Source organism: Seriola lalandi, unplaced genomic scaffold (assembly GCF_002814215.2).
Source record: "Seriola lalandi dorsalis isolate HSWRI2012SDOR001 ecotype SW California unplaced genomic scaffold, Sedor1 jcf7180002054898, whole genome shotgun sequence".
NCBI lineage: Eukaryota > Metazoa > Chordata > Actinopteri > Carangiformes > Carangidae > Seriola > Seriola lalandi.
The window spans coordinates 4,699,543-4,725,770 of record NW_019525450.1 but is presented as its reverse complement, the minus strand read 5'-3'; the positions used below and the strand labels follow the sequence as shown (position 1 = coordinate 4,725,770).

Below are 26,228 nucleotides of genomic sequence, written 5' to 3'. Positions count from 1 at the left end.
TGTGGATCACTGGTTTCACTGATTATGGATTGCTACCAGCTGTGCAATGTGAAAAAGACCAGGTGCTTGAAATGTTGGTCCCATAACATAATTGGAGCTTTTTGTATGGTCGTCTTCATTTTATGCATGTTATTACCATAATCAACTCCTACAGTATTTAACCATGCCATTTAACCATGGCACTGTAAATGGAACATGTATATGGCATGGTGGCATAACTAATGTAATTAATTACACCTGTACTTATCACGCTATCTTAAAATGTTTGCTGTAAGGCCAATACCAAAACAGCTCTGTGATGTGTGGGCAGCTGGTGATGAGAGATGGACACCCAGTCTATTACCTTCAGTTTTTGTCAAAATAATGGCAATATTTCTATAATGATAAACTATTTTTTAAACATTATATGCCTTTTCTCACAGATCATTCATAAGAATTAATGCTGTAACACCTGTGCTTTTCTTCCTATGACAAGTCAAAACATCTGCAGTGGAAAAAGGCCTATTAAAATATGTGCCATGATAGACAAAGTATTTATATTTACTTCAATAAGAAGTGTCACTATTAGAAACAGAATCCACTATATGAAGATGTATAAATAAGTATCACAAGTTAAGTAACTCACTGTGCAGAATGGCCCCAATCAGAGAGTTTCTATTACTGTATAAGTATTTCTGATTAATTAATGTGTAAGAAGCATTTGAATGCTGCAGCTGGTCATTATGAAGCTAATTCTATCTCCCTTACTGGGTAGTTGACCTATAACAACAAATCATATTTTATAAAGTGATCATATATCATGTATTTTAAATCTTACTATCCAGGAAGTAAGTAGAACCCATAAATGTCAAAATCAGTGAGTAAAAAGTTGAATATTTCCCTCTTGAATGTATTAGCTTCAGTATAGTGTTTCAAAAGTGCACTCAGGTGTAGAAATTGAAGTGTGGTTTTTTGCCAGTGGCCATGACCCAGATCCGGTGCAGTTTACACACAGTGTTTTTATTTTATTTGCTATAAAAGGAGCACCCACCGTCACCCTACCATATGGTTATCAATGAGATATTTTTGCACCTTCAAATACTTTGCCTGGTGCTTCACATGTATACCCAAAGATACATTTAAAAAGGACATGTTTCTATATCAGGTTTTCCATAGGACATATTTAACAGGCTTACAAAAGGTACTTTGCTCTTAAATTAGCGGCTTGTCAGCAATAACCAAGAAGGCTGGGAACAAGGCAGCCAGAACCTTGGCTACAATCAAACCTGCATGGTATTTTCTAAAACATTTGTTATAGGTAGTCATAATCAAATATAAAGGTTTTTGCTGCAGTGCAGAGGAAAAAGAATAGCAGTTCTGAGAAAGTACAGGAAAAAAGGCTGCGGTCTTTTGAATGTCATTTACATGAGTAGTCAGACGTCTTATTCAGAACTTTATAGAAGTACCAACAAATTATATTGAATCTATTCTGCTTCCCTCCACCAGGTGTTCACACCTGGTTTTGGGCAGTTTCTGGTTTTGAGCAAACTCTCGCGAGATAAAGAAGTACAATTCTCACAGCTGTCCTTGGTAACACTTAACTAATGTTGACATTAAATGTAGACATTAGTTAAGTGTGAACCCTACAAAGCCTATTAAAGCTGTCATTTATCATTTGTGACCACAGCTTTGTTATTTACAAGTTTTTACTGCAAGTGGTGGTTGGAAACGGAGTTCCTGACACAAGGACTTAACGGCTTTTGAAAAGCCATACCTGCATATTTTCCAAAGTGCATAGCTGCCAGTCTAAAAATAAGGCTGTTTTACTTTTTCTTATAAACTTGACATTTTGCTGATCCAAAATTAAAACACAAGATCACAACGCTGACTGAAGCAGAGGCAGTTGGTTGGAGTGGTTATTTCACTGGATGTGGCTGAATCTGATGTGTCAAAATGTTTCACTGCACCTGCCTGGCTATAATCCCTGGAGATGAAGATGTTTTTTTGGTCCTTGGAATGTGTGCTTCAAATTCCGCTCTAATCTGCTGGACTTCAGAAATACAGAAAATTAATCCTCTGGGGCGTCTGCTACCGCTTCTCATTTTCACTGTCAGTGGTTATGAATTCAGAACAACCAACAGTGTAGAAAGAGTGCCCTCGAATGTAATGGAAATGTAAATATAAAGTATTACAAATTTCATACCTAATTCCTGAGGTGTACTTAAGAATAAATACAAATATAAACTTTATAATACCACCTTTTCAATGTAACATGCTACAGCTATTACCAGACAAAATATACCCATTTGTGTTTGTAAAAAAAAAAACCCAAAAAAAACAAAAATCCATTAAACAGAAACACAGTGGACATCAACTGTGGAGGAGATAAATGGCAGTTTTAGGCTGAGCTGAGCCCCAGTTCACGGGGTCAGCACCAGACTCCACATGTAATCTAAAGGAGGAAACAGGAACTGAGTCGCTGCTGCTCTGACTGGTCACAGGGTCAGAGGTCACATGGACTCACAGTGGTCAGCATTTTGTAAACATATTCACATAGTCACAGAGCCCTTATCAAAACACACCAAAGAACAGGAAACCTTTCTCTCTCAAAAACAAGAGGTGTCGCACGCAATGTGCAGCAACCTCAGAGCGTCCAGGGAATAAGAGGACAAACCTACAACACATGCATAGGTTAGTCTTTCAGATGACGCCCTCAAATGTGTCATTAAGTTCTATAAACTTTGTAACTGAAGATTGTTTTGGTCACGGTTGCCACACACATTCAGGCAATGGTGCCTTAAACTCACAGTGGAAAAGCAGACCTTTCGCTCCCACTGTGCACTTGCACCTAAGTGTGAGTGGTTTTCTGTTACGCTCGGTGCAGAGGAATGACAAATTTACATCCAAAGGGTGAGAGGTATCTGATTCCAACTTCCTGGAACACCAGCTTAGGGATGCCAATGTCACAGAGGTAGACCCTGCTCTCTGTCTCAGCTAAAGGGAGAGGAAGTCCTAAAGAGAGAGTCCACTTCGCCTCGACGGTCTGATGCTGCTCACTGACAGGAGGATCAATACTGAGGACTGGAGCCCGGTTCTGGTTGGCCCAGTCAGCGGCTGATTGGTACCAGGACTGTTCTCTCAACAGTTGGTTCTCGTGGCAGTCCAGGCAGTTGATGAGCAGATCGACTGGGCTCGCAGGAAGGTCTGAGGCACAGCATGAGGAGAAGAAAAAAAGTGTTTGAAAGTTGCCTCACAAAACCATGAAAGAATACATCTTTGTGTATGTGAGCATGCTGCTGTATCTGGGAGATATTCTGAAAAAAAACTGAATTGAATCTGAATACTATCTATCTACAGGAAACTAAAATGTCTAAACAAGTGTCAAAAATAATTCACATCATAAGAGGCTGAAACCTGCACCTCCACTTGGCCGTGTAACTTGTCCCTGCATTGCCAGACTACAAGCCCAGTGTGTATTTACCAAAGTGTTAAAACAGAAACATAAATCACCACCAGCTTTTCTCACATATAATTAATGCAATTACACATTTAGCAAAGATGTTACAAACACACGTCCAAGGTATCACTCAGTTTGAGCTTTCAAGTACAAAATATGTCAGGAGTGTTTTAAATTATATTATTCCACTAGAGGGCAACGTTTGTCTGTGTTAGTCTGTTCCCACAAAGCAAACACTAATACTTGCACAGGTACTCAGTCACTCACACTTGGTTCTTCTCCATCATTGTCACTGAATCTTGGGTAGACAGGGAGTTAAAAACTCTCTGTTGGTGTTTTTTTTACCTTTGACACTGGACACTTGCTTGCCACTGGTCCTGCTGTAGAGGCTGACCTCACTGGTGACAGATTCCTGCATCTTGACAAAATTGGGCAGGAAGAGGATGACCTCCACTTCGTGGTTGGCCAAGTGTCTACCACAGCTGATGCCCTGGGCTCCCTGGAGGTGGGGCCCACACAGGAGAACCACGGTGGGCCTCTGGTGCACGTTTTTTGGTGTGAGTCTGGGGACATTTGAGAGATGACAAAGCGATTATGCAACAAAGAGATAAAGGCAACTATAAAGAACAACATGAGACGTGGTTGTTTATGGACACCAAGTCTTTTGGGTCAGTCTGCTAGTTTAAAGGCATGTGCTATTCAAAACCTACATGCAATTCCAGCGCATGCTGCCATTCAATAACTTTGCAACATACATATATTAATAATAGTTACTCACAGATTGAAAAAACAGATACTGTATATTTGCTAGATAAATAACTTCCAGCTCATTGTTAATCTGTATCACATTGGCCAATAAAAAGCCTTTTTAAGGAACACATTAACATTAAAAACATTAACACAGGTAATGTTAGTAATAAGTGAAGCATGTTAAATATTCAGTCATAGCAAGTCCTTGGCAGTGTGTTATGCTTGGCTAAAGGTCATAAACTGTGGGCACCATCTTATTCATAATCACAGTCTTAAAACATCTAATTAGATATGAATTACTGCACTTATAAGCAAGAAATATCTGGAAGCTTGATTTAAGGATTATGTATCTGTAGGCTTTGTCTGCTGCCACCATTGTAGTGTCTGTGATCGTGCTATTACAATACAAAATGAAACTTAATCTGAACTCATCGTAGTTCCGGTGTAAACTTTAGACATGCATGTATTACAGTGCTGGATTGATAAAAGGATTTGAGACAACAAACCTGTTTGTTATATGAGTCTCTGCACTGTGTTTCTTTGATCTTAAAATAAGACTTAATCGCTCATAACAGTGCAGGTAAACACTGCCAAACAGGGGTGTCTTCAGTCTATTATGATGTTCTAGACCTGCAGTGTGACCGCTCGCAGCAGTGCTTTCCTGACAAAATAAACCCTGAGGGGAGTCAAGGTCAACATCCCCTAACTCATGTAGAAACATTGTAGTAAAGATGATTGCCATGGAAACTGGAAAACAGTACATGCAAACAAAAAGTTAGGACAGAGCGGCTCTTATGGTTGGGTTAGGGGTGAATTACTCAGATAGGGATGTTTGGCACACTGCTGTGCATTCTCATTATTATTACACAAACCACAGAGGCTCTACTGCACCGCGCTGTGCATCAGATGGCAAATCGTGTATCCCAGGAAATGATTAACTTTGTTCTTTTACACACTTACCAACCATGAAGAGGTACACACCATACCAGTGCCTGTGTGGTATTCCTTACCTGTTTGGTCCACCGAGCAGCGTGAGAGCCATCTGACTGGAACAAACACCTATCATCTCCAGCCTGCGCTCAAGAGACAGGCCCCAGTGCTCTGCAGTTGCTAGTAGACGCTTATGAAGCTCATAGGGCACGCTGGGCACCACCAGGCCTGAGTCTGCAAAGGGAGAACATGAGGTAACATAGATAGAATGTTAATGCTATTTTATACTTTGTTATTTCTTCATCTTTACAAACATCACACAAGTGTAACGAATTAAGTGAGACACAAAGCACAGAAAGAGAATTTATCCACTAGCAATTAGCACTGTCATTAACATTCCTCCATGGCTATCAAAGTCATGTTGAGTTCCATGCCAAAACCAGGCAACTGAGCCTTGCCTCTCTTACTGGTAAATGTAATCCACTTCTAACATTCCCATAGAAATGATCCATATAACATCACTGATCTTGTGACACAGTGGCAGGCAGTTTGGTAAATAAAAAATTTAAAATTTAAAAAATCTTAAATTTCACTGTGTCTCTCTCTGAAAAAGAGACAAACTGAGCAGCATGGATTAAATTTACTCCTCAAAAAAAAAAGCTGAAGAATATGCGTTGCAATAGTCTGACAAGCTCCAGATACAGTTTTGCATTTCTAAAGTAATCCTGAATTGTGATATATCTTCATAAGAAACTTATTTTCATCAGTGCACCTTGAAAAACAACTACTGGAGTAGAAGTAAAGCTCAGAAACCGACCTGTAAGATAAGGACAAATATTGGTCTACAGATAAACACTTTCCCATGTTCTCAGGGGGTGGTAGTTATGTTTAAAACAGATCCTCATGTGAGGAACCCATTCCTCAGGGAAAAGCCCTTCCTCCTCCTCACGACCTGATCTTGTTCCCATCACGGAAGATTCTCCATTTCCTCTCCTGTTTGTCACTGCTGTCTGCGGCAACAAAGGGAAGATTGGCAGCCTTTACAAAACATGACAAACATGAGGCAGCTAGAGTGAGACGCCTATTCCCTGCAGGGCCCGAGTTCACACGCACCATCACATGGTTTCTGACCAATCTCCCACCCCTAGCTTGAGGACGGGGCTGCACTGGGCTGGACCCCCCACATCGGCTGCCGTCTCAGTCAAAACATACAGCAGGTTAGCGTGACAAAAAAGGGGACAAACATCATATACATATGAACACCTGCACCTGTATCCCAACGGTTCGTGGTGAGAGATAGGGAGGACTAAACATGGGGGAGGCATGGTGGTGACCGGGATAAACAATGGATTCAGTTTCTGAAACTAAACTGTTGACTTATCTGCCAGTGGATACTAAATAAAGAAAAACTTCTGAGCCAAAGTAATTCATAGACTACTTTTTTAGTTGGGATATGTCACCCAATCTATTTTCAGCTCAGTTTTATGTATAGAACTGGGTAAACCATTTAAAGGAAAGCATTGATATGAAATATATAAATCTATATAATAAACAACTTAAGTATTTCCCCGTCTCCACACTAGGGGCCAAGTGAATGAGGAATGATCTGCCGTTCCTTGACAATAACTGTCAAGGTGCCCTTGAGCAGGACATTAAACCAATCACTGGCTAATGATGGAGGACTGGTTATATAGTATCGTAAGATACTGAACTGTAGAAAGAACATGCAGGAAGTTGATGGACAATTTTACACTTGATAAATTAAATATCATTAGTCTCTGGAAGGTTTCAGAGAGTCCATCTTTGACATTTCTATACTGAAATTTCTTGTTACTTATCAGTAAATATACTGTATTAGCTGATGCCAATATATAAACTTGGTCACATGATTGGCTAACAGTCCATGTACCTAAAGTTAATTCTGAATTTGGAAAGACCGCATTTGGATTTAATGCTCCAGACACATGGAATAATATATCTGATTCGCTATTTATTCAGTCAAGCTCCCAGAGAACCAAAGTAAATTGTGTAAAGGACAACGGGATCAAGTGGACCCTATTCTGTGCTGTATTATTGTCGCCCTTGTTACCTCAAGGGTTAATCTGTTTTATTGTGGGAAGCCTGACAAGCAGCATTTAGCACTTAGTGTCAATGTGTCCCATCGACACTAAGGACTATATTGTTCTTGACAGGTAAGTTATATAGTGACTACATTTGGTTTGGACCTCTTTAAATAATTTTTACATTTCTGCTCACTGCCACTATCATGCTGTTTTCCAAAAGAAGATTCTGCTTTGAAATTCATTGAATCTTCAGTAGTTCTCTTTCCTTAGAGGGAAATACTTAGACCTCTTTGTTTTTATGGTTCCTGTCATGTCAAGACACCTAACCTTGTTAGAATTGTTCTCTTTTGTGTATAATTTGAAATATTGTATTACATAACTACAATTCAGCCTTTTTATCACTGTACAAACTGAAGTGTGTAGAAACCTTTAAAGAGCCTGTGCTAATCTCTGGCTGTCTATTGCCTGTGGCATATTAGAAGGGTAATGAAAGTCAAGCTGGGGGAACTGCACAGCTCAGGATCCCTTTGATAAATAAAGCTGCTGGGAGGCAGTTAAGTCCTTAATGGCCTCCTACAGACCTCTGGCCTGGTAGCTGAGAACTTGGTGGCCTCATTGGCGTGCACAAACTCACACTGACACCCACACGCGTGCATGCTACCCACACCTCATCCTACATCAAACAACCCGATTTACAATCACATACACCCACAACTTTACACCCTGGCATGCAACTTGGACAGAGTGACACACACACACACACACACACACACACACACACACACACACACACACACACACACACACACACACAAGATAACTACATATAAACACAGACTCATTCCGTGCCTGACTGAAATTCTGGCTTATCTTTAGGTTGGCCCTGTTCCCCGCCCACTATTCTTTTATTGATACCGCACAAAGACGGCTAATATGTTTCAGTGGTCAACAGAAATCTGGAACATGCCAATCCTCACGTGAGCGATAAGCACAGGAAAGTCAACTGGCTCTTGTCATGCAAACTGCTGCCTTGAGTGCCAAGCTCAGAAGAAGTGGGAGTTGCACCAGTCTGCACTAATTGCTTTTCAAACATCCCAGCAGGTGAGCGTCTTAATAACTCTCCTGCTGAAGTTCTGAAGTTGCCACTACCACCACTTCCACACACACAACCACACGCCATGTTCTCCTCCCTGACACACATGCAATTATTTATGCGCGCACACACCCACTCTCGATGTGGTGTGAAAACAAACCGGAGAGTCAACTAGTCAAACCGGGTAGCCATGAATATGCAGCAGCACTAAAATAAACTGAGCTGGAAGCAATCCTTCAAGCATGACAAGGGAACCGAAGGAACTGAAAGCAATACACGCTGGCTGGATGCGGGCCATGTGTGACTTAAGGGTTGCGCTGGGATTGGGAGAGCGAAACTAGGCTGTTCCATTCCTCTCCTCTGCACCGCAAGAGCTGCAGAGGTAGCAGGATGCGGCGCCGGTTCATTTGAGCACAGAAAAGGAGCTTAATGTGGTAATCTGTCAGATTCCTTTTTAGCAAATTGGTAATATCATTGGTTCCAGTAGCTTTTTACCATTAGCCATTGTTGTGGCTTTCTGTGTTGTGTTTTGCACAAATCACTTAACAAATCTAACAATACAACATCACTGGATTTTCTGTTAGTTGAGTTCACTTTGGTAGGTGCCACCCTTCATTTTGTCTACTCAGCCATGATGAGGACCACTGCTTATGTCCATTTCTCTGTTTAAATATTATAAACAACCTGTGATTGTTTTTGCAGGAAACTTCCAACAAAGTTTCTGTAAAAATCTTGCATATGATTAACAACTGTAATGTGAAGAAACAAACAATCTAGCACACAGCTGGTCACCTTTTCACCCTTTAATGACGACGCCTCAGGCCTTCATTGGGCGAAAGAGCCAAAGTACCCTGCACCCAGTCGTCAGAAATTCTTCAAACCAATATTACCTAATGACCACTTCCCCATGTGTACTGCAGTCCCTGTGTCTCTAAACCTTTGAGTACTTGCCTCCTCTTCACCTGTATGTGGTTTCAGGAGAAGATCATAACACACATGGAGGTCCCCACTCTATCAACTGGGTCAGTGGAGCAGACTGGTTAAAATAGTTTAGAATGACACATAAATTCAAGTTTGCTAACCGCAAAGTGATACAGCATAAAAGAAAAAAATAAATAAATAAAAGAAAAAAAGCTGGCAGTTGGCTTCGTTGCAATTTGTGTTGCGGCCTGGCTTGTTTGCACTGGAGAGGTTTCACTGCACAGCTGGAGTCAATCACCGCAGAGGAAAGCAAGACAATAGCAGAACTAAACCGACACAGACTGCAAGCTTTACAATAAACAATGCTCTATAGAAACAGGCCTGTCAAAGCCTCATGCCAATGCGTTATGGCAACCCTAACATACAGCTGGGCACTTTGTTTTTCTCGCTCTGTTCTCATATTTTTGATTTATCTGTTTACTGGCAAAGATTCCAGGTCAAGAGCACTGCGGTTTGTTCCTGCTTCAGAGGTGCTGTTTATGTAAGGCTGTACGGCGGCACGCTAATTACAGAGTGCAGTGGATGGGGATTATGATGACAGCCCTGGGAAGCAGATCTGCCTGCACGGTAAGAAAAGGAGGCTCTGCTTGGCAGCTGTCTGCTGATTGGTAGACAGCTGCCCCTGCTGAGCTGCGCTGTGTCACCACAATCAGATAGACAGTCTGGGATGTAAATCCTAGAAACACTATTAGTATTACAACCTGCCCGTCATCTAGTGTACACAGCCTAGGAATAAAAAGCTCACACTCATTTGTTCCAGTGATCCTCATCCAGCACAGGAGAGACACTGCATATACAACAATGAATGCTGAGCAAAATCACAAACAAATGAGATTAGAAGAATTTAATGCTTAGCAGAAGCTTAGAGATATATTTACCAACATAATGATACCAACATGAAAAAGTAAATATATATTTAATGCCCTGTCTTTTACATGTCCACTTGGCTTGCAATTCCACCTTATCTTGCTGTCAACAAATAACAAATCTGGACCAAGGGGGGCAGTTCTGTCCCGTGTCATTATTCCACGTCTGCCCTGTAAACTACTCTATCTTGTGAACAGAAAAAGGTGGAATTTGATCCCTCTGGTTCTAGTATAACACCTACACATACTGACACACCATACCACTCAGCCCTTTCCCCAATCCCACCAACTCTCCACCTTCTCACTGCTCCAATTCGATCGAGCCATTTCTCTCACACCTTGGACTCAATGGCCTGTGCTAGCGTATATTTTACTTATCTTGTGTTTCTATTAACTAGTTATGTAACACTCCTAGTGTGAGCTGAAGAGTGAGAAAGGATGGGTTCATCATCTATGTGGGCCTATAGCAGGGGGTGGGGTGGGGTGGGATTGGGGGGGGTCAAAAGTCACCTTCACGCACACCTTATGCAACCATGGGTGTATACTGCCAGGCAGTCGGCCCAATGGTGACCTCTCTCTGGCCAATGGTGGAAACAGGCTGTGAGCCCACTCTTTATACTGCATGTTGTTTTGCTCATTGTGTTCAATGGCAACAGACACTGCTGCACATTCCCCACAGTGCTAAGAAGCTCTTATCCTTACAATCAAGTGTAAAAAAGTTTACATTTTTATAGCTTTTGGCAACAGCCGAAAGAGTGTTATTAGATAAACAGATGGTCTTCCTGGTCAGAGTTGAAACACGGTGGAAACAAAATACTCCGTCCAAAACAAACATTGTGCTAACAACACTGACATGTTCACTGATAAAATGTCCCAAAGAGGGACTTCACATTATTTCAAGGTTTTTTCCCTCTGCAAGGGAAACAATGTAAACCATGTCATACGAAATTAAATCATGATGAGTACACCATCATGGAAACTATGGCAGAAGCTAGGAGGTGAGTAACAGCAGGTGCAGTGTTAGGGTTGTCAAAGTGGATCCATAAATACCTTATGACCTGCTCTAAATATTCTTTTCCTTTCCTCATATCATAGCACACCTTGTTATTACACATAACAGTAGTATTGTGATATGCTTCAAGTAAAAATAGTAACAGGTTGTTTATTTCACACAGAAATAAACTTATAAAGATTGAGAAAAAGCACCTTTTCCTGTGTTTTATATAATCAAATATATTTGGGTATTAAAATGTTGGAAAAAACAGGCAATTTAAAAGGATTTAAAGAAAATAAAAAAGGAAAAAAAAAAGTCAGGATCCGATACAAAACTCTCATCCTCAAGGATTACACTTAAGTCTACAAAACAAATGCCTCTGCCTGAGTGTGTTAGCTCACAGCCACTCTATAAAAACAATGTGATTCACCCACTGTTGTAGGTTTGCTGCTATACTGACTGACAGCACTACATCAATAAATCTAGAATAATATATATTAAATTAAGTCACGTGTAAGTGTGTGTGTGTGTGTGTGTGTGTGTGTGTGTGTGTGTGTGTGAGTATGCACATGCATCTTGTTCTCACCAGTACAATACTCTCTGCCCCCCTGCTGGGGCACTGTTATCTGTCGGTATATGACAGGCTTCCCCTCCAGAATATTCTCGTCATGGCGATAGGACATTGGCTTCTGTTCGGCCTGTGTGCTGTGATGCTGTGCCCTGCTACTGTGGCGACTGGTCCCATCAATCCGGGAGAAGACGGCAGCTTTGTCGAACAGAGCCAAATTTCCCTCAAAGTCAAAGTCAGTGTCCAGGTCCTCATCGGTCCCGTCTCCGAAGCACTCGTCATCCTTTGACCTCATCGGCCCTCCAGTGCCTCCATTCCTCACATTGTTTTTCTTTGCTGTGGCTGGTATCACCCCTCTACTATTAGATGAAACTGTTGGGGTTGGAGAAAACGAAGACATTTGTAGGCAAAACGTCATGACAGGATGTGTTGATTAATAATCTTCTGACAGTTTCTGCACATAAGGCAAACACACACTTATCTTAATTTTCCATTCCTAATTTGTGTCACACAAAACACAATGCTGCACTGGACAATGGTGGCAGAGATTGAAACTGAATATTAATGGGACAAAACCACCAATGGACCTTGCTCTTCCTCAGGAAAGAAAAACAGCTTGGATATACTACTGCCTAACTGTTCAGGATTTGTGAAGGATTATGTGAAGAAAAAAATTATAATCTGGTCCAACATATATTACCTAAAAAATGATCAATTCACTTGAGGCCCATCTACAGTACTTAGATAGAGATAGAGACATCATATTTGCCAATAGACATCCAAATCATCGCTATCTGATTGAGGCTGCAATCATTCATTACTGCACTGATGGAGAAGCAAATGCATTTACACACACTCCCTTCAGCAATAATTCAATTTATTGGTAGTAAATCAATTTAAAAAAGGTGGAATACTAATTTCATAATCCCTCTTTATTTCATCACTTAGAAAACTTTAAATATTGGAAACACTTTAAGTGCCCATATTTAGCATTTATAAGCAGTATATAAACAAGTAAAAATGGTATATAACCCACTATAATGTAGTTGTAAGCAGATTATTAATTATTTGTCTACAACTACAACTCTTCCTGTGGACACCGACAGGTAGAGGTTGGTGCATAAACAGATAGTGAGAGATAATATGGATAAATCCATGTCTAAATAGGAGAAGTTATAATTGCTATGAATTACTGTACATTACTAAACTACACTGAATTGTGTATAAACCATTTATTTTATGTCTGCATACTGCTTAGGAATGCTGAAAAGAGGGATTTAAAAGTTTAAATATAACACAAAGTACAAGTTATATTCCCAGAACAGTCTGAGAATAATAATCATACAGCACCGGCAACTATGTAACCATGAAATTAATAACATACAACATACAAACTGAGGTTTCATGACAGAGAGCGGGAAGCTTTGCGCTGGGCGACAACAGGTCTATTTTAGCTGTAATATCAAGCACTGAAACCCAAAATGCATAGATTACCCAGAAATCCCCCCACATCCTAATCACCTCTGAAAGGCACTACAAGCTGTCATACTATACATCATCCTGTTGTAAAGGGTGTAATCCATACACAATAAGTTCCTGTACTCAGCAGTAGATGCTCGTAACTCCTTTTATCTTGTGTAACTCTGACTGGCACCTCCTCTTATCCTCTCACGGTTAGTTAGTTACTATAACCCGCTGATAACAAAACACAGCCGACACACCAAACATACAATGGCCGACTGAGCAGTGCTCAATAAAGTTTACATACATGTAAGAACAAACAAAAAATAAAATGAACCGAGAACAAAAAAAAAAAAAAAAAAAAAAGAAAAACCGGAAAAACCTGGCCTTCAACCCCAATCATCTTGAGCTCTCACGCTAACCAGGAGACAGAGAGGCACAGTCGCACGCTACTGTCACTGTGACAGCTAAGGTGCTTTGGACTCTCACGCAAGACACTGGGAGGCTCAGTCATAGTACACTGGCACCCATACAACACCACTAGCCAGTTGTGAGCCAATCTGAAACCTGCCTCAATATCACAATCCGGCCTTACAACCACGGCTCAGCGACAGACAGGAGTGAGGTTTTTGTCGCTTCATTCAGCACTGAGTTGGTCTATCAACTTGCAATCAGTGTTTCCACCACCATATTAACTAATTACTTTCCTTCCAACACAAACAAGTGTACTACTAAATGTTTTTGCATTAGCTTACTAATTATCTATAATTATAATTTGGAGAAAAAACAATGCAGAATCTGGTACAAGGGGAGAAAGATGGTGGGTTAGTGTGTTCAAGTGTGTGAACAGGGATAAAAGACAGTGTGCTTATTATCACAAGCCAACAATGTCTTTATTTACGAGGAAGTGTTTTGTCATGCTATGAATCAATCGTCTGAATGAACTGGGCAGAGCTCCAAGTCAAACAGGCTAATGAATACCAAGTAGCGAGACACAGTGAACTTCACTGATTTCAGTTTGGACAAACTTACCACCACAAGTTCGTCTAACTACACAGGCCAGGAATATTTCAAAATGATATACGGCTTATGGCAAAACTGCACCACAATCACATAGTGAAGCTCTTAGTGTGTATGAATGGGACGCTAAACAATGCATACTCAGCAAAAACTTTCAATGATAAAAATCACTGAGCAATTTATTAGGAATAAACCTGTACTAGCTCTGGGCACAGCTTCCCTTTACTCTCAGAACAGCCTCAGGTCTTCTGTGGCATTGATTCCACAAGGTGTTGGAAACTTTCCTTTGAGATTCTCCTACATGTTGACATAACTGTATCACATAATTTCTGCTGATTTGTCAGCTGCACATTCATGCTGCTGATCTCCACTTCTACCAAGTTCTAAAAGTGTCCTGTTGGATTCAGATCTGGTGACTGGGGAGGCAACTGAAGTTCTCTGAACTCTTCGTGATGTTCACAAAACAGTTTGAGATGACGTTTGCTTCAAGACATGGTGCATTATCATGCTGGATGTAGCCATGGTAAATTGTGGACACAAAGGGATGAACATGGTCACCAACAATACTTAGATAAGCTGTGGCACCGAAACCATGATTGCTGCTGTTAAGGGGCCTCATGTGTGCCAAGAAAACATTCCCCACACCATTACACGGCCGCCACAACCAGCCCGGACTGTTGACACAAGGCAGGTTGGGTTCATGGATTCATGCCGCTGATGCCAAATTCAGACTCTACCATCTGCATGCCTCAGCAAAAACCTCTGTTCTGGGCTCACCACAGTTGTAAAAAATGGTTGTCTGAGTTGCTGTAGCATTTCTGTCAGCTTGAACCAGTCTGGCCATTCTCCTGTGACCTTTCTCATCCACAAGGCGTTTCTGTCCACAGAACTGCTGCTCACTGGATGTTTTTGTTGTCTGTGAAAATTCCCAGAGATCAGCAGATCAGTCGACTCAAACCAGCCCGTCTGGCACCAACAGTAATGCTACAGTCAACGTAACTGAAATCTGATGTTTGATGTGAACAATAACTGAAGTGTCTGACCTGTATCTGCATGACTTTATGCACTGCACTGCTGCCACATGATTGGCTGAGTGCATATTTGCATGATAAAACAGGTGTACAGCTGTTCCTAATAAAGTGCTAGGTGACTGATTTACAAATATCTGAGGCAACAATTTATGGGGAAAAACACTATGTTGCACACAATTTCACTGCATATACAGAGCCATCATGCTGGTTATGGGAACAGTTTATGTAAGAGCAGAGTCTGGAGCTCCTCTTCTCAACTGCCCTTTTAATCAGATCTATTTGGGTCTGATGGAATTCGTCTCTGCTTCTGGAGGCCTCTGCATCACAAAAAGCAGCCACTCTCTTAATTCCCATCCTACTCTCCCAGAAAGATCAGTGGTAGATATTCAGAAACCATTTCTGGAATTTGTGATCTTGTATAAGCAACGGGCCACCCTGCTTTCCCTTCTTTGTGGCCGGGGGCTTCTTGGGAGCATGGCATTGCGTGTGAAAGGACCAGCCCTGCCCAAGGCACTCAGCACTTTGGCCCCATGCAATTTGGGCATTGGCTCCCTGGCCACCAGCCTGAGAGCTGGAGATTAAAATAAAAACTCAAAAGGTAAACATTACTTCCACAATTGATATCGCTTTGGCCTTCCGAGCACACTGGGACAACATGGCTTCCTGTCGGGGGCTGGGTAGGGGGGGTGGTTTCCTGTGCAGAGCAGGAGCGAGGGAGTTAGAGGAGATGGGGAGAGAGAGAGAGAGGACAGGAGGGCACGGAGGCACGAAAAGCAAGGCTTTGCATAACCTTCTCTTTAGGAGCAGACACGGAGAGGGAGGGGGAATGTTTATTGATCTTAGTCACACACATATTGTAAAGAGGAACTTTGGTACAAGCCCTTAGCACGCTATGGGAATCTTTGAGGGGGGGGGGGGGGGGGGGGGTCATAGCAAGACTTTGTGTGTTTGGTCCCATGTTCAAGCACCTTAACAGAAGCTGGTGACACACAGGAGCAGAGACTGTGTCAAAGAGCTATGAGTCTTTCTGACACAAAACAAAAAATTTATAAATGCAATTTGAACATATTTCTGTTTTTTCTTGTAAGAAAAAAAAAGAAAAAAAAGATTGGTATCCTAATGTGCAAGTTTCATCTTCTGTGCACAGGAAAAAGCCCTGAGGCAGAGGTCATTTTTACAACCAGACTGAAGAATATAGCACAGTGTCCATTAGCCAATTCTATTGACCTCTGACCTCTCCATTGTTTGGTAATCCTGAGTTTGAAAGTGAACTGACTTTAACTGAATCCGGCAGAGGCCACAGAGCTGTCCAAGCAGACTTCCTGCTGACTGGATGTTGACTAGAGGAAATGCTGTTTTTAACCCTTATCTAATCAGGAGGTTGAGCAACACATTCACATTTTCACAGCTTGAGACAGGAGAGGAGAGGAGAATGCAGATGTGCTTTTCAGTATCAACATCACAGCTCATCACTGCATGGCGTGTACATGTGACTGTTTATCATATTTTGTAGTTATTTGTTGTTCTATTTTCTTTAATCCACATTTTGGATAGAGGGCTTCATTTCTATTAATAATGTGCACACACAGTCAAAACGGCCAATCTGTTCAGGTGCAGGGCTACAAAACACCAAATGCACTATAAGACAGAGAATAATAACTTTGAAATAAGTAAGTCAGCTGACTAAAATAACTCACAACTCCCTGCCATATAAGAACACGGATCACTGTTTGAACCTCATCACTAATGACTATGAGACACCAGACAAGACATCGGCATATCAAAACGAACACAAATTCCAAATATTATTCTATATAATTTTGGACTGTGTTGGACTGCAGTACACTGTTCAGTATTCCTGTTACTTTGTCTTTGCTGTCTTTAGGAAGCAGTTGGTAGTATTGCAGTCAACAACATTAGAAAAAAAAATCATTCACATAACATAACATTAAATATGTATCCTTAAGAAATTATTTTTCACCAAAGCAGAGCGGTGACCAAAACACATCCAGCTCCGGTCTTGAAGCTATAACACACACTGACTCATTCAGATCAATTGCAGACCAACTGTATTGTTCTGAGAGGGGTATACTTTACATTTTTCAGAGTGTTTAAGTTATTTTGTGTGTCCCCTGAAAGAAGATACTGATAGATATGTATTTTTAGGATGGCATGTTTTGTCACTTAAGTATGTTAAGTAAGTAAAGTCTGGTAATTCACTGTATTTCTTACTGTGAATAAATCCTATAACATGTTCCTTAAATACCATGATCATGGCTGCTGTAATTCTTTTTGTGATAGCCTATCATCTCACCACAAAACTGCAGCGGAAAAAAATTCCCTTCAAATGCACTTTTCTACACTTGTTTGAGAAACATTTGTTAAAACCTACAATGCCCATCTGTTTAAGGAAATTACTTAGCTTATTAAATATTTATGACACATTTTAAACATTTAATTCTTTAGTACTAATTAAAAATGAACTAAACTTGGGAGAACTGATTTCAAATATTACAGTGAATACAAATGGAATGAGTCCAAAAACAATTGAAGTTACATTCTCTCACCTCACTTAAACATTTTAAAAGGTACTCATATATTTACAACACATGCAATTTTTTAAAAAAAAAGAAAAACTGTGTATGTATATGAATGTATTTAGTATGTATGTATGTGTATAATATATATCTGTGACTTGTCTGTGTGTCCACTGTAAACCTTGTGAATTTATGTGTCTATAAATATACTGTATACGTTTATTTTAGTAAACAAGTCTCTCATGAAAAAGAGATCCCGATCTCAATGAGATCACCTGTACAAATAAACTATTTTTTTTTAAAAAGCATAAAATATTGTCAGCCTTCATTTGTTAAAGAAAAATCGGAGTGCTTGAAACGTTACTCTTTTAGTGGCACTTGCAGTGTGTGAAATCTTATTTAGAACATGATCCTTTTTTATAGTAAGCTAACAAACATGACACATTTCTGTTGTACAATCAAAAGCAGTGATGTTTCGTGACTTTAAATTTTCAGTCCATTATCATTGGTAACTGAGAATTAGTAAAGGAATTGGGTAATATATGACGCCGTGCTCACATTTCTTTAAGTGGAAGAACAATAACTATTTTCTGTTCTTCAACAGAGGAGTACTGTATATTCCTGTCATGAAGTACATGACTCCCAATATGAACTCTGCAACAACAGTCTGACTGTGAAATGACAACTAGAAAATGCAGTTTCAAAATGATTAAGCATAACCCATAAATAAACTGGTCTTGCCATAAATACACTGGTCTTAGTTATGAAAACATACGTCACATCGGAACACTCAGTCAGTCTTCTAGTATTCCGCTGCACAGTCACGCTCCTTAACGTGCCAAAGGACACATCAGCAAACTGTGTCCAATTAATGACAAGTATTTATGAAACTCTAAACAATGTTGATTATACTCAACTATGGTCCCCACTAAAGAAAATGGACTGTGAGTTAAATAAACCCCATCCCATCTAAGGTCACCCACTTACTTACCTCTGCGTAGGATGGTGATAGGAGCAGTGCCAGAATGAGAGCTGCTGCTTGTTACAGGAGGGTGAGTGGTTCTGTTACTCTGGCCATGGCGCCCTGCTGATATGATGCTGGGTTGTTTTGCAGCTCCCTGACCAGAACTGGGCTTGTTGACTGTATTCTGGATATCTAAGAACTTCAGCTCCTTGATATCCATGGCACTAGAAGACAAACAAATGACTGGCCTTACCTGGGCTGAACTGTACTGATGTACTAGAATAATTATCAGGTTTGATTTGTGTAGCTCTTTCAGTGGAACAAGGCTCAACACTTAAAGGTGCTATTTATAAGTTTTCCATTACGCCAAACATGGTTTCTTGCCAGGAGCAGGTGGTGGTGGTGATGGTTGTTTGCCAAGAGCTTCAGCCATCATTGTGGAATGAATGAATGAAAGTTTGATGCTGACCTTGGTATGTTTTCTCTACACTAGTAAGCAAACAGCTGTTAACGCTAATGTTGGCTTTGTAGCGATAGCAAAAACTTCCCTATAACACTTACCAAATGATTAAGGGTTTCATTCCTATTGAGAATGACTATATATAATGAAGATCCATTAATGTATTAATGCATTACTAACTATTCTGGAACAGACAAATCAACAAACATGGACAGAAGAAACCAAAATTTCCCCCACCATCCAAATCCACAATAACCTAAATGGGAAGCACTGAACTGTCTGTGCTAACATTTATGCTCAAAGTTTGTGACTAATTTTGTGAAGTAAATCCTATAATTAAATTGTCTAGAATTTTGTAGCAATTCCTCCTGAGCTTCACTCACTCACATCGCGTATCCTGACTTAGAGATTTTAACCTGTGTCTAGAGCCTTACCTCTGGGTAAAAACATTACGATAGGCAATACTTCCATATATTTGCCAGGTTTTTTCATTCTACTAAGAACAGGAGATGTCAGAAAAAATCTAAATTTTCAAAATGCCTTTCTTACATTTAAAATACTGTAGCTTTGAAAATTTTTACATGTACACCTGGATCCAGCTTTCCACCCAACGTCAGTGAAAACTACAAATTTCAAGGCAGATGTTACGATTACAAGTCTTAGAGCTTTTTATAGAAACAGTTGGAGGAGTGGGAAACACAAAAAAATTGACTAATAGTCAGGCTTTAAAGATTGCATATAGAGGATTTTTAAAAATTGATTAAAGATGTGTTGGATGAGAAAATATGGTCGCATCTGTCTCCATTCTTACCTGAATGTGACCTCAGAAACAGGGCACTTGACCCCATTGTGATAGGGCTGTCTTAGTGAGATGGTCTGACTGGCGTGATCAACAGATGACACCTCTCCCTGATAAACTCCCAGCGTCAGTCCACAGTTAATGGACACAACACTACCCAACCAGTCTGTGGCCATTGTGCTCACTGTGATCCTGTGATTCAAAAAACACAAACAAGAGATATGATTTTCAGCTCTCCTGCTGTGGAGCATTAAATCAAACTCCACTGAATAATGTGCTACTTTACTGTTGCTGAGCCTATGGGCAAATGTCTTTCCCAGTAACTGAGGACATTTTGCCAACATTTAATGTTTTCTGGTATAATCGGTCCATTAACATTACACAGCACTTTACTTAATGCACTATACTTTACTTTAATTGGTTGACGCCCTAAAATGTAATTCGTAAATTTACGTTACTTCCACCGGTGCAGAGAAGACATTGGTGGCCATAAGATAAGTTAAAAGTGGAAAGATAAGTTGAAAATGAATTAGAATAACAAATGACAACGTATTGGTGTTATGGGTGTTCAACATATTAAAACTGGACCCTTCAAATGAAAGATAGATGAAGATGTTTCGAGGTTTGTGGAAACATTAGCCAAAGCTACCACTAATTTTAAAAGGCATATCGCGTGTTAAGTGAAGCTGTCTAAGATAGAGAAATCTTGGGTGGAAATAACTTTAAACATCCATCCATTTTAACATCCATATGAGAGTATAGTTCCAGAAATGAAAGGAGAAAGAATGAAAATCACAGCATTAAGCTACACATCCAGTAAGCTGTGCTGGCTAGCTTTACGGCTAATGTTAGCTCCAATTCTGTCCGCCCGTTTTCGTTTTATCTTAGCGGAATGTTGTAAACTTGTGAACAGAGTTTACTCATTTTGAATACACAACCTGGGTCTATTTGGTCGATAGATAGATATACCTTGTTGATAAATCTGTAGCGAGGTGCCAATGAAAGCCAAAGCTCCAGCCTGCACAGTTTGTTTGGCTCCAGCTGCTGTTTGTGCCGTTTTCCGGTTTGACGCCTGGCGTCACTTCCGTCTTCTCCCACGTGGGTTTGTTGTCGTTTTTTTTCTCTGAAGCTTAAAACGGCTCATGTGAGACCTCAATATTGCAACATATTCTGACTTGGATGCACCTTTTTGTGCATCAGTGACTTAGTTCATCTTCATGTGATGGTCATCAGTGTATCAATGAGTGGGTGTGTTTATTTTCTTTCAAATCAAGCAAGAAATAGGAACAAGAGGATCATTAAACCATATGTTTTTATTTTATTTGTGAGGCTGATTAAAGGATGCTCCAGTCACATGCCCTTACATGTTATACAATCATTGATACATTAGCGATAGAAATAAAAAATTGTATAGCTTACTAATATATTCAAAAAATCATTGGAACTCTTTTGGTGTCCTGATAGATCATATAGATGCACAGCAAAACTATTTCACCTCAAATATATACAAACACTAGGCACATAAAAAAATTACTTTATAAAATAGAAAGAACTTGATATACACACAAAATCACATTTTGGGATACAAATATATCTTCAGTGTCTTACATCCACATTATAATGGAATAAAAATAGCTTACAATTATAAATGGTATCATAAGGTAATATCTGTTCTGATGTCACAGAAAAGAAATAGGTTGCAATGTTCTAAATAATGCCTATCCAGTAAAGCATACAGTTTGTCCCAAAGTTGAACAAGGCAACTTTTAAAAGTTTCAGTGTGTTTTATGAATGGGAGCAATTTAGATTACTGGACAACACAACAGGAGAGCCAAGTATCTCCTTTTACTTCACTGAGAAGCACCAACCATGTGCAGGAGTATCTCTTAGAGACCCAAAAACATGGCAGATATATGTTCACACAACCCTAGACATCTCTGACAATCTGCCACAAGCAAATTTCACTTATTTGCTTTAATGCCATTAGCTTTGTAGATCAAATTCAGCATGCAGTGCCTTACATTCTGAGAAAGATGCTTCCTCCACTGACACTTACACTTTAATTTGACTGTGACCCTTACAGTGCTAGAGTCAATTATACCATCTCTTGAGTCATAGATTGTACATGGTAAATAAGTTCACTGCTCATTCCTTGCTCGCATTGTGGCTCTCAGGTGGCAGCGTTTGTGCTTCATTGTGAGACCGTATTCAGGTGTCATGTCCAGCGGCTCTCCAGGCATGGCGTGGAAGTGCAGCTTCTGGATAATGATTGCCAAGAAGAGGTAGACTTCATTTCGTGCAATGACCTCACCGATACAGCGCCGCTTTCCCATGCCAAAAACCATCACCTTCTCTCCTTCCAGCTTGTTGACCTCACTGCCATCAGCGTTCAGGAAGCGGTCTGGGTTGAACAAGGATGGATCTTTCCACAGCTCACTGAAAACCGGAGAGAATAAAGAAATAAGATAGGGGTACAAATAACCCTGAGAGCATGATAAATTAGGGTTTTAATCTCTCTGATTCAGCCAGGTTTGGGAAGTGAATAGAGGCTGCTATGTGTCTTCCTTTTTAACTACCTACGGTGTGCTCTTGAGCAAAAAAAAAAAAAACGAAAGAAAATGAAACAAAAAGAACTTACGGATCATGGTTGATCTGCCACTGATTGATGAAGACACATGTGTCTTTGGGAATGAAGTAGCCATTCAGAGATGTGTCTTTTGAGGTGCTGAAAAAGAAAAACTAAGTGTTAGTCTATTGTGTATTTACAGGTTTATACCACATACATTATTATGCTAGTGACAACCATGTCCTTGTGTCCATCTTTGTGTGAATCTCTGATAGCATGGTATTAGCATCTCATTGTCAATTGTCACCTGTGGTAATCTCATCAAAAACACATGAACCTCACCAGTGTGGGATAGTGAAGGGCAGGAATGAAGAGTGACGAAAGATCTCCAGGATGAAAGCGTCCAGGAAAGGTAACTTGGGTCTATCAGAGAGAAGAGGAGAACGGTCCAGGCCCACTTTGTCCTCTGAAAAATAAAGAATAGTAATCCAGGGTGAGGATGGAGGCTGCAGTCTATCGTCCTATCTCACAATCAGACATTTGACGTTGAGAGTAGCAAAATGCATGTTCCTGCACTACTCTTTCCCCTTGAATCAGTGCAAGGATATAAATAACCCTGTTATATCCACTGGTCATCAAAGCCATGCATTTATCACACTTTTACTTTACTGCCAGGTAAATGTAACATCCAAGATCTATACTGTGTAAAAAAGCTGTACTTACTCAGTTCTTGATAAAGCCTCTCCTGGATCTCTGGGTAAGCCACCAAGTACATCACCGACCATGACAGGGCAGTGGAGATGGTGTCAAAACCTAGACAGAGAAAAACAAAACTCTGTCAGGACTTTTTTTTCAAAGGTATTTATACAGAGGTCACTTATGATCAGACCATTCAACATATAGACCTACCAGCTCCAAACAGGTCGTTGACTATTCCTACAATCTTCTCATCTGACATTTGGACATTGGAGTTCTCATCCAGCTTCCTGTCCTCACAGTGATCAATGAGGGAGTCAGTGATGTCACGGATGTTGTCCTGAAAGGAAATGATTGGACAATCTCATTAAAGTTTAAATACGCAGTGACTGAAAGAGGAAATAATGTCTCTAAACAAGAATGGAGGAATGAAAATTTCATGAATGATATAGCGGCGGTGTACCTTGTCGTAGGTGGTGTAGTGCTCGCTGACGATCTTTTGCACAAAGTTGTTGAAGCGATCATTGATGCACAAAAACCTCTTCATTGTTGTGCTGGGCAGGTATTGAAGGATAGGGATGAAGTCTGCTGGGTTGCCACTGCCCACCACCTGGCCGAATTCATCACTGAGGTTCACCAGACTGAGTAGCTCCTGATCGTTGTGGTCGTACCGTCGGCCGAAGCACATGCCACAGATCACATTAGCCACAGAGACCACAATGTAGCGGAATGGGTCGAAGCAGCCGTCGGCCTTCATGGCGGTGTTGAGCTGTTTGATCAGATACTCTCCCTCTTTGCAGATGTGTTCTTCCAGAATGCATGAGTATTCTGGGGTTGTGCCCTCCAGGGTGGAGAAAGAGCGCAGGGCACTGTAGGCCAGCTTTCTGCGGGCACGCCAGACACCGGCCTGGTCCGTACTGAAGGCCAGACTCTTGCCATTGTTGATGAAGCGAAAGCTGTACAGGTCGGGTCTGCCTGCAAACTCGTCCCCTTGCTTGATGAGAGCCTGTCGAACAGTTTCACTGCCGCTCAGCACAACCACAGGGCGCATGCCGATCTGGATCTGGAATACATTGCCGTATCGCTTGCTCATAGCAGTGAGACTCAGGTAAGGTTTGCTTCCCACCTCCAGCACATTCCCAATTATAGGCAGGGGCTTTGGCCCCGGGAGCTGACGAAGCCCCTCAGGAATCTTAGTGCGGAAAAACCTGAGAATTAGATAGACCAGACACACCGTTGTCATGGCCACCAAACTCTCAGAAACCGACACTGATCCAATGAATGGGAGTATCATTAGCACCATGATGATAACTTTTTTTCTGGCTTCAACACAACCTGGAAATTAAATAGGAGGGGCATTAGAGTAGTGAAGGCAGGGAGGAGAAGAGGTGTTGCGCAACATGTTGACTACATGAACCATAAAGTTTAAAGTTAGTAAAAAGTGTCACAAGGCATGTGTTTGTTATTAACATGACTCTATAAGCTTTCATGCATTGATCTGATTATTAACATGACTCCACATGCTTACATTTCTTTGGTCTCATTTTCATTTTATTTGCCTTCTCTGGTTTTATTTCGTTTTGTAAAGCACTAAGTAGCATTGTTAAGCAAAATGCTAGACCTATATAAATAAAGCTCAAATAGCTTAAATAATCTCATTATGATTATTACATGCTGCAAAACAGCCCTTTACACAGGTGATGGTCTATGCAAAGTCTTAGGCTTTGTAAGGCTAAGTTTAGCACCACCACAAACAGGCTCATAGAAAAGCCACCAATAAAAGACAATAGCCTCATTAAAAACAATGAGCATATTTAAGTTTGCACCTGCAAAGACCAACTTCATACTTATACAAGTTATTCTGACCAAACAATCTCCACTCAGCACTTTGCTCTTATCTGTGACATTAAGCTTACCTTAGCTGAACAATCAGAGAGGAAAAATGCTGTGATCCCAGAGGTACTTTTCAAAATAGTATAGATCAGTTGAGTTATTGTCCGCGTTTACTCTCTTGATGTCCCAAAAACAGAGATTGGGCTCTGGCTTTATAGTGCGCTCCACAGCTTCATTGGCTGCTGTGCATGACGTAATCCCCCTCTCCCTCTCCCTCTCGCTCTATCTGTCATGAATGAAGTTTAGTACATAGAAAAGGTGTGGGTGTAGGTGTATGTCTGGTGTGTGTGTGTGTGTGTGCCTACCCGAGATTCGAAACCGTTTGAAACTACATTTCTACACCAGCTACAGTTTTGTTTATTTCACAGTTGTTGATGCAAAGTTTGAAAACTACAGGAATTAATAGTCCTGCGGTTTATGTTTTATGGACAGATAAGACAGAATAGCCATCAGAGGCGTGTGTAACTTCCTCCACTATAAAACAGTTTGCAGTCTGTGGTAACAGTATTCGGCTTGATGCATCTACTGCAGGGTGTTTTAAAGGGATTTGAAGACGCAGTCTTGCGATTGGCTTCTGTGTTTATATCATATGGGCTATAATATAAACTATGGTCTTTGATCTCATCTGTGCCAATGATGCGTTTGCTGATGCAGGACATTCATCAAACTTTATTCTGATCAATGAATCAAACTTATTGATATATTAAGTGTTTCAAATTACTCTCCCATAGCCAACCTGCAAACCCAAACCGTATCGATCATCCAGTGGTTAATAGCAAAGCAGCTTTTATTTGTCAATTCATCAAAGTCCTGTTGATCTTGCAGTGTCCTCGCTCAGCTCTGTTGATGAGAGGATGATGTGATTTCAAAGCTGGATTGAATCAACATTTTTGGGAAGCTTGTCGTGATATAATGGAAAATGTGTTTAACTGGTAACTAGTGACAAGAATATTTCGATTTATGCAAATTAAAATACATCAGCACAAGTTTATTAGGCTGTATCCTGTAAAAATCAGGAACGATCAGGGAGTATTGTGCAGCATAGTAAGAGCGAAGAGAAAGAAAGAAATAAATTAAATTTACGCAACACAACACACAAGGCTCTACAAACAGTTTCATG

At 40.5% G+C, this 26,228-nt stretch overlaps 2 protein-coding genes across 2 annotated transcripts; both read right to left on the bottom strand.

Moving 5' to 3' along the window:
• Positions 1 to 980: 980 nt before the first annotated feature.
• On the bottom strand, positions 981 to 21,029 carry LOC111672237 (enhancer of mRNA-decapping protein 3-like). The gene is made up of 7 exons (XM_023429606.2): positions 20,923 to 21,029; positions 19,966 to 20,145; positions 18,722 to 18,918; positions 11,700 to 12,053; positions 5,197 to 5,350; positions 3,782 to 3,999; positions 981 to 3,183 (listed from the first exon to the last, which is right to left on the bottom strand). The coding sequence occupies exons 2-7, from the start codon at positions 20,127 to 20,129 to the stop codon at positions 2,849 to 2,851; spliced, it is 1,422 nt and encodes a 473-aa protein (XP_023285374.1). The 5' UTR covers positions 20,130 to 20,145; positions 20,923 to 21,029; the 3' UTR covers positions 981 to 2,848.
• A 218-nt stretch (positions 21,030 to 21,247) lies between these two features.
• Positions 21,248 to 25,276, bottom strand: cyp1a (cytochrome P450, family 1, subfamily A). The gene is made up of 7 exons (XM_023429725.2): positions 25,132 to 25,276; positions 23,679 to 24,550; positions 23,429 to 23,555; positions 23,243 to 23,332; positions 22,862 to 22,985; positions 22,592 to 22,678; positions 21,248 to 22,389 (listed from the first exon to the last, which is right to left on the bottom strand). The coding sequence occupies exons 2-7, from the start codon at positions 24,516 to 24,518 to the stop codon at positions 22,092 to 22,094; spliced, it is 1,566 nt and encodes a 521-aa protein (XP_023285493.1). The 5' UTR covers positions 24,519 to 24,550; positions 25,132 to 25,276; the 3' UTR covers positions 21,248 to 22,091.
• Between the last annotated feature and the right edge of the window lie 952 nt (positions 25,277 to 26,228).

Bases quoted from the DNA above. Each gene is read 5' to 3' on its own strand.
- cyp1a (XM_023429725.2), bottom strand. From the start codon at position 24,518: ATGGTGCTAATGATACTCCCATTCATTGGATCAGTGTCGGTTTCTGAG. The intron at 22,986-23,242 runs GTAAGTACAGCT...TTTATTTTTCAG, and splicing joins GAGGCTTTATCAAGAACTGA to AGGACAAAGTGGGCCTGGAC. The intron at 22,679-22,861 runs GTGAGGTTCATG...TTTCTTTTTCAG, and splicing joins CCCTTCACTATCCCACACTG to CACCTCAAAAGACACATCTC.
- LOC111672237 (XM_023429606.2), bottom strand. From the start codon at position 20,129: ATGGCCACAGACTGGTTGGGTAGTGTTGTGTCCATTAACTGTGGACTG. The intron at 4,000-5,196 runs GTAAGGAATACC...AAATGTCCCCAG, and splicing joins CTGCTCGGTGGACCAAACAG to ACTCACACCAAAAAACGTGC. The intron at 3,184-3,781 runs GTAAAAAAAACA...GCTGTGCCTCAG, and splicing joins GCAAGTGTCCAGTGTCAAAG to ACCTTCCTGCGAGCCCAGTC.